General features: G+C 34.1%; 1 protein-coding gene across 8 annotated transcripts; it reads right to left on the reverse strand.

Moving 5' to 3' along the window:
* Positions 1 to 2,158: 2,158 nt before the first annotated feature.
* On the reverse strand, positions 2,159 to 7,139 carry LOC127257174 (uncharacterized). 8 transcript variants are annotated; one of them, XM_051283539.1, is made up of 11 exons: positions 7,026 to 7,118; positions 6,075 to 6,158; positions 5,787 to 5,972; positions 5,437 to 5,649; positions 5,234 to 5,358; positions 4,961 to 5,146; positions 4,335 to 4,619; positions 3,527 to 3,862; positions 3,039 to 3,314; positions 2,668 to 2,967; positions 2,159 to 2,576 (listed from the first exon to the last, which is right to left on the reverse strand). In XM_051283539.1, exons 3-11 carry the CDS (start codon positions 5,858 to 5,860, stop codon positions 2,383 to 2,385), a joined length of 1,989 nt encoding a protein of 662 aa, XP_051139496.1. In that variant the 5' UTR covers positions 5,861 to 5,972; positions 6,075 to 6,158; positions 7,026 to 7,118; the 3' UTR covers positions 2,159 to 2,382. The 8 variants fall into 8 exon arrangements, with proteins under 8 accessions (XP_051139496.1, XP_051139491.1, XP_051139493.1 ...); XM_051283534.1 differs by lacking the exon at positions 6,075 to 6,158 and having other exon boundaries at positions 5,787 to 5,927; positions 7,026 to 7,139; XM_051283536.1 differs by lacking the exon at positions 6,075 to 6,158 and having other exon boundaries at positions 7,026 to 7,139.
* Positions 7,140 to 9,062: the final 1,923 nt, after the last annotated feature.

The following is a 9,062-nucleotide window of genomic DNA, read 5'->3' on the forward strand; positions in this document are numbered from 1 at the left end:
TAGGGTTTTGTTTTTTTTTCTTATCACTATTCCAAATTAGGGTTTTGTGTCTTGTCTTTATTTTCTTGGTAGCCTAATCCCTCTATAAAAAGAATTATGTATAAATTATATATATATATATATTGGATTGAATTATTGTCAACTATGTGTATACGAGTTTATTAGATTAATTAATTAGGTTACTTTAAACTTCATATTAATCATAATTCACAATTTACTATTCTTAATCTATTTATTTATTTGGATTAGGTCATTTGAATTGATAAGACTAATAAAAGTCAGTACATGAACCATGCAGTTAAGATGTTTATTTCACTTTTTAAATTAATCTAAACATAGGTTTTAATTTTATATAGTCTCACTTTTATACTCAATAATATATAATTCAATATAATAAATCCGACTGCAACTTTAAAAATTGAATTGATCAAATTGTGACAAACGTCAAATTTTAAATTTATGATGCCATGAAACTCAACTATCATAGATGGATAGAACCATTAATCAATTTAATATTATATGTTATAATATACGATGAAGTTTTTGTATCCTCAATCCCAACAATTTTAAGCCCTTTTTCTAAGTTTAAATATTATTATTATTATTATTATTAATAAAAGTAAAGACCTACTAATGAATTATTAATATAGGTTCAAATCTGCCCCATATTAATTCATTTGATCATTATAGTATTCAACAATCCGATCATCATTATACTAACAACAAACAAAAAATATATAATCTGTCCGGACATAATTTGAATTAATACAATATATATATATATTGTATAAATTATTATAATATGTTGTCGTTTTGTATTTTACAAATCCGGTGTATTAACCTATAAACCTTTTGTGTTGAGATCAATAATAGTATATACAGACCGGTTTTGGACTCGGATAAAAGGGCCGCTCGTGATCCAATACAAATAGGGACTTATTATATATATATTTTTTATATATATTATTTTTGTACATAAGATTTATTTTGATATTTATGGAGTGTCAAGAGATAGTTTAGTGGTACGAAAGTAGATTTGAATTGTTAATATTGTTGAACATCAATTCCTCTTTTAAAAATTGCTCCCATGATAAATAAATAAATAAATAAAAAGCATATATGCCTATATATATATATATATATATTATATGCACCCGTCCACCTAATACACGGAGACGTGTAGTTGTCATTACTATTGATAATTAATTTTTAATACAAATAAATAAATCAACCGACGGCTGTCTAAATCCTTATAATGGTTTGTTTAGCTACGTAAGTTGTGACATTAATTATATTTAACTCATTTCTTTCTAATAGTCAAATATTTAAAGTATTGAATATTTTATATATATGTGTGAGTATATATATGTAACAGAGAATGGAAAACCCGACTTACAAGCAAAGTCAAAAGACTTTATCCAATTGCAAAATTTTGTAGATAGTCAAAAAAAGATCAAATGATTTTCTCACAGTTGTGTTCTAAAGGCCAACATAGAAAAATATCCTACCAAAGTCAAAATTTTATAATTTGTCATATATGATTAATTGTATAATTTTAAAACAATAATTATACCAAATCAGTAAAATTTGAAAATTTGAATGATAGTTGCAAGAACGTGCGGCGGAGTGCCTATACTGAAGTCTGTAAGTTCTTATGGGCCACATAAAACGGTCGGCACAGAAGTCAGCACAATTATTTTGTTACCTAACTGGTCCGGCCCACTCGGTCCATTTAAAAGTATAAACGTTGGCTTGTGGATAGCTTTAATCAACTGCTCGTGAAATATATATTTATTTTATTTTATATATTAATAGGGCGTGCATAAATTTTTATAAAATTTTTTGTATTTAATTTATCTATTAACATATAGAGTACCTGTAAAATTTAAAACAAACTTACCTTAGGAGCCGAGTTCGAACTTGATTGAGCCTATATACCAATAATAACAAATTTCAAATGAATTCAAGTCAGACAAAAATACAGAGTCGGGAAATTCGTTGCGAACCCGACACGAAAAAAACAAACTGTGCTTGAACTCTTAAAAAAATCCAAAAAATTTTTAAGCCATGTCTGGCCAGCACGCAAGCGAACTGGGCCATTCTCAAGCCCAATAAGATCAGGCCGTACCTGGCCCAGCCCAATTTAATAAATTAAATATATTTTCAAGAGCTACATTCACAAAACATTCCAAAAGAAACTGGTTTTAGAATATTTGACATAATGCAACTGAGTACCAAATGCTCAGGCCAAGCAGCAGCTCGAGGCGAATTCGACGACGACGACCGGACACTGGTGGTGGTCGTAGTCGAGCCTCGACTGCCTCCGGCATATTAATAGTAAGATTAGCCACAAGTTCTACTGCCTTTTGACATCAAATTTTTCTAAGGGATCGAAGCTAAGTGATTCTCCAACGATTGAAGTTCGAAGTGCATTCTTTGTACCTTGGCGTTTTTATTGTATATTAGCTTCTGGAGACTCCCCTTGAGGCTCGAATTCGTGATCTCATCCATTGTTTCTTGAAGAACATGGTGGCGCTTTTCGTACCACTGGCTGTTGCCCGCTGCCCTCTCGTTTACTGTGATCAGAAAATGAACAGCAGAGCGGAGCATTAGGAGTTTGTTTCTTTTGATTAAGAATTTAAGAATAGCGCAGCTTCAAGGGCGTACCTTGAAATACGTCACTTACAGGTTGTTCCATGGATACACCCTTCGATTTTTTTTTGTGTTTCTTGTTTTTTTCTGTCATGAAAGCTCGGAGGAGTGTGGTAGGCACATTTGGGCACCCTTCCAACTGCATTGCAGGATCGCCACCACACAAGTGCGCTTTCAATCGATCAATTCCTCCACATTTCGAAACAAAACCACAATACTTGCATCTTGTGGTCTGTCCCAGTTCATCCAGTGGTATAGCATGTTCCCACATATCTTCATCTGCCGGGTTTCCTCTCTTACATGATTTAGCCGGAGCTGCCATCGAATAGTAGTTTAAAATTTAGGAAGAGATGAATCACTAAGTTTTTACGAAATCAAAGGCTTACCAGAGTTCTTGGTCCAAGCAGCAGATGAGGTTTTTGACCATTCGGTGAACCACTGTTCCATAACTTGTTTAACTTCTGGTGGCACCTGAGAGCAACCCTGCAATTGCATTTGAGGACATCCACCACCAAGATGTGCCTTTAGGCGAGAGATTCCACCGTATGAAGAAACAAAACCACAGTGTTTGCATTGTGTTTTTTGTCGGGCTGCATCTAATGCCTTCGCATGTTTCCAGGCATCATCTAATGGCCTTCCTCTCCTTTCAACCTGTGAATCAGCTGCAGCAAACAAACATTTCCAATCCCAAAATTAAAAAATGTTAAATTTAAAATAACAAGAAGCATTTTCTCAATCAGGAAATAACAATTAATATTCTCAGTTTTCTTTTCCTTTATTGAAAATTAATAGGGAGTGCGCAACAAACAAACAAAAGTCAACTGTGCAATTCAAAATCAAACAAAAGGATCGAGACGGTAAAACCTTTGTATACCTTCTGGCTTCTTTGTTTTGGAATTATCCATGTCATTCACCCATTCTGACATTAAGCCTTTCATTTCGCGTGGCTTAGAAGCCTTGGACTTTTTTACCTTCTGAGGTAGATTGCCTTTTACTTCAGGAGATGCATTAGGCCAAGTATCCATGTGCATCTTTTGGTCTCTTACACCCAAGTTTAACTTATAATGTGAAACTCCACCATCAAAAGAAACGAAGCCAAAATACTTGCTTTCTGTCCTATTTTTCCCGGCTAATTCTACTGGCTTGGCGTGTTGTTCCCAAGTAAAACCATGCAGATTTTCCCTTCTATCATCATGTGCTGACGATTCAGCTGCAGTCAATGCCCACGATCAATCCAAGAACAATGGCATAAAAGGAAAAGCAAAACACAATACGATTGAGGCTTTCTTGAACATTAAAAGACATATGATCCATAATTTTGACATCCATAGTAAGAACTAATTAACATAGGGAGTATGGGTGGTATATTACAAGTGATTTGTCAAATTTTCACATAACCTTGGTGGGAACTAGTAAGTTCAGAATCTAGTAGCTGCAAAGCACGACCGACGTGCATTTATATACTGTTAATGCATTTATTTTATGTCTTCTATCAGATATCGCCCATGCAAACCAGTGTAGATAGGGTGCCATACGACGTCAGTGAACACTATTAAAATTATGCAGATTCAAGCTCACAGAGAAAAACAGCATAATATAATTTTAATGGGGAATGTTAGCCTCTACACCAAAGTAAGAAGACTTTCTTATTGCATCACCCTATCACGTCAAATAGAGCATACCTCTAAGGCCCTTTGCCCAAACAGCTTTTGTGGTTTTCACCCATTCATTGAACCAGTCAGCCATAACTCTTTTTATTTCTGGTGACACCTTATGGCAGCCAGGTAAATGAATAGTAGCAATACCACCACCCAAATGTGCCTTAAGTCGTGATATTCCCCCATGTGAAGAAACAAAACCACAATACCTGCACTCCGACTTCTGTCTTAACTCATCCAATGGTTTGGCATGTATCCAAGCATCATCCAAATGTCTCCCTCTTTTATCAGATTTAGCAGCATAACTTGCTAATTTTCCAAAAGTAAAAATAAAGGAGAAAAAGCACAGAGAAAGGGTGTCAAACTGTCTGGCAGCCACTCAAGTGCATCAACATCATAATAGGTTACTACAGATATCTGAGAAACTAAAAAACAAAAGTAGCATAATAATGACAAACAAAATAAAGTCTTCTTTCATCGTTCTTAAGGAGAAATATCAGTCAAATTTTCGTAATGTAAAATGCTCGTGGAGAAGATATACAAACAAGAGCTGAAATGACAAGGCGATACTTATAATTCCTTTAAAATCAAGAAAAGCCAAGAAGATTATCAGAAACAAGGGGTTTATAGGAAGAACGATGATCACTTACACGGACTCTGCTCAATAGAAAAATTTACTGGACTGCATCCCTCAAAGCTCCGGTGGTTGCCAGAATTCATATATGTTTCCTGCTTCATTCTAGGATTTTGAATATGAACATGGTAATCAGATTGATGCGAAGGAGCAGCTGGTTGTCCCCTGAAAACTCCCCACAGATAATGTTTTCCAAGGAGTCCTATGAATTCACAAGGCAAATCACTTCACTGAAAACAAAAAAGCATATGACAATGCTTCTGTGTATAATTATGATACTAGGACTCACTGTGTAGCTTCTTTGGCAGTTGGACAGATGTAAATATCAAGAGTTCAGTTTCCCCAATCATTGCTCGAAAGGCAAAGTCTGAATAGACTGCCTCAGCGATAACACTATCAAGAAGTTCTCCATCCCTGTGAAAGTACTTTGCAGTTAACAATAATAAATGAATGAATGATAACAAGACTTATATTCAATTTTGCTTTCCCCACCTTCCGTCCGGAAAGAAGAAGAGCGCCATGCTATGTTCAGTCGGTGGTGAGCTCCTAAATAATGCTGGCCATACATCAAGACGTGAAACCATTTCCAGGCGTAATGACTCAGGCATTATATTAGCTACCTCCAGCACTTTCATGCATGCTTTGTTCGACACATGAGCAACTACACTTATATCCACATTCTTATTAGGGATATTAAACGCCCCCCTGCTCCATTAACAAAAAGCCGTTAGCCAAGCTAAATCAGGTATAATGCCGTGACAGTAGATCCAAATTGCTTGGAGAAAAAGAACATCCTCAGTAAATATATAACCAAAGCTACACAGTGGGAAAGTTCATAATACCTCCATGATGCCACAGCTACAGGTTGGACAGGTGCACTGAAGTCATAGGTCGCATTATGTTGTTGGCCATCCATTGTTGTATTCACTATTTAAGGAACCAACAGGACAACTTTGCTTACATCAATTTCTCCGTTCATCTAACTGCTAATCATAGTTTTTGTTTGTTAAAACCTGGGCTTTTTTGAACTGCTTATTATTAAATATATATATATATATATGTATGTATAAGATTCAGTTGGGTACACATATATGTTTCCAAGATAAATCATGCATAACAGTGTATCTTACAAAGACGCCTTGACGGTGGACAGTGAATAGGCGTCTTACAAACCACAGAGGCGAAATCAACATTTTAAAAGGTGGGCATCATAGCTGAGTTCAATACCAGTTAGGAAAAATACATTCAGTTAATTTGATCGTAATATCCAGAAAGAGTACTTTCTTCTATATCTAACTAGAACGAGCGAGATGTTCACTTCACCATTTGTGAGATGTAACTCACATAAATGAATTGCATCAAGTTGATTCGCAAGATATCAGCATCACTCAGCACATAAAGGCATCTTCACTTAAATGGATACTTGGATACAACTACAATATTAGTCATCAAATTTAGAACACATTGCATATTGTTATAAGAACAATACGTTAAATTAATCCAACCCCCGCCCCCCCCCCCCCCCCCCCCCGCCCCTCTCCCCCCTTCCTCTATACTTGTCTCTGTATTTCTTGAGACTTCCATCCATGGAAATGACTCAGTATCAATAAGTCCGCAACTAGAAAACTTCAAACGAATATTGCATGAGTTACACATATCCCTAACCAGCACCCAATTCTCTAATAGGGCAATCGAATAGATAATTCCTCACAACCTCAAACCTAAGTTTACTCACCCAACACAAGTAAAAATAATAAAACAAACTTACGCATGAATAGTTTACCACATCTGTGTTCATCAGAGCGGCATAAACGGCAAACCCTAAATACCTCAATTTATTACCCTCACCCATTGCAAGTAAAATTTCAAATGTCCCAGAGATACAGAAAACTATAACAACACAAAAATGCATCAGAAAAAACCTCATTCTTCACCTACGCTCCATAAGCAAAAAGGAATTGAAGACTACAAGAACGAATTGTAGGTTTTCCAACAGCTTTAGGTTTTCAGCATTAGTTCCCAACTCGAAATATCAAACGACAAACAAATCCCGCCGCAAGAAAACCAAGAATCAAGATTACCTTCAAACACTCCAATTGAAAATTCGATCTCAGCCCTCAGTTTGAGACCAAATTGAAGTTTTTTTTACCCCCTTTTCCCCTACTGATTCTCACTCTGGGATTATAATAATTGAGTTTTAGCAGAGAGAATGAGATATAATTAATTCTATTATTTATTTATTTTTTTAAAAAAAAAAAGTAAAAAGGGAAAAAGCGTCTGAAAATATTGCTAAAAAGTCCTCAAAAGTCTTAAAATTATTCACCATAGCCACATCTTTCAAAGCTATTCAAACAAACCCCTATAAATTGAATAATTTCTTAAAAAATTCTTATCTCCTCAAAAGAATATTTGTTTTACTAGCTTTTTGAACAAACAAAGATGTATCATTATTAAAGCATGATTTGCAAGATTTCAACAATAGGGCCCTTAAATTTTCCAAGACATTATAATGTAATGCAATATTTATTACATGATCAAAAATTCGATTCAAATATTAAATTTAAGCGGGATCGACAATGCTTATAAGTTTGAACTCGTACATGAAAATGACCTACAATGTCACATTTATTAATGTTACTTAGTCGCATATAAGTTTTAAAACTTTTAACACTATTCATGGAAAGAAAATTCTATCAAATATATACACAAAATTTATATTATTCTTAAATTCAGAAAATCAAGAAAGTGAAGTTTGATCATTAATTTAAGTGGGTACAGAATTGAATGAATGAGGGTGGGTGGGTGGGTTGAGCTCCCCCCAAATTTTCAAACACCTATATACACATATATATATATGTATTGTATGTATAAATTCCAAAAAAAATTAATAATTGAATAGGTTCTTGAATTATTAATTTAATTAAAGGTGCATAGGTAGCTTTCTCCTTCAATTCTCCAACCAAAATAAAAACTTGTTCATTGATTAAAATTAAAGTAGTGTGCAGGCTGCCATGTTACTGCACTATAAATGAAAATTAAAGAACACTCACCTAATAATAATAATAATCATAAGTGAGGAGTGAGAAAGATATCAAATCCCAATAAAGCAAAAGGAAGATATACATACATATATATATATATTGTTCATCGATGAGATTCCAGTGATATGATGATTATACATAAATACATATTATTATTATTATAAATTGATGATGTGGTGTTCTTGTTGTTCCCATTTGTTGTTTTTTTATTATTGGGATGACAATTGGCCAACCAGCTTCAGGACAACTAGGAAAAAACTTAAAGGTGACTTATATATATATATATATATGTGTGTGTGTGCAGTCACTAGCTCTATTGCTTGTCCCAATCACTTCACCATTCTTAGGGTTTTCTTTTCTTTTTTTTTTCTTTTTTTTTTTTGTTTATATATTAATTTTTAGGGTTTGGTTTTGTTTTTGTGACAGAGATGGAGGGATAATGTGCTGCTGCTGCTGAATCATTAGATATATATATGTATGTATATATGTATATGTATGTATCTGGTGGTTGTTTAGTCGTAGGAGAATTGGGGTTTCTTGTCGGTACCACTGTGCTCACTCGTCACTATCTGTCATAATTATATATATATATATATATTTCCATGGAGATCTTCCATGAAGCTTAATTTTCTTTGGAGAATCATATATATATATACATATCTATATCTATATCTATATCTATATATAATTCTTCTGCGGCTGTTGAAATGAACTTTGTTTTCGAGGATGCTGAGGTTGTCTTCTCTGGTAGGTTTTTTGCTTCTTTTTTTTTTTTTTCTTTCTCTCTCTCTCTCTCTATCTCTATCTCTGGATACTCTCAGTTGAATTTCTTGATGTATAAAAGTTCCTAAGGCTATATATATATATATAAGCCTTTTTTTTTGTTGGCAATGGAAGCTTCACTTTTAGAATTAGGGTTTGGCTGTGCTTATCAGTTTTCTTTTCTTCTTGATGACATTTGGGGATTAATTTAAGAATAAACATGATTTTGTAAGTTGTCTATTCCAAGATGTATGATGATCAAAAGGCTATATAGAATCATTGAGGGAAGTTTAGTATATGCTCCTTGTTAAAAAT

The sequence above is a fragment of the Andrographis paniculata genome, unplaced genomic scaffold (genome assembly GCF_009805555.1).
Source record: "Andrographis paniculata isolate CXL003 unplaced genomic scaffold, ASM980555v1 Contig57END, whole genome shotgun sequence".
Classification (NCBI taxonomy): Eukaryota; Viridiplantae; Streptophyta; class Magnoliopsida; order Lamiales; family Acanthaceae; genus Andrographis; species Andrographis paniculata.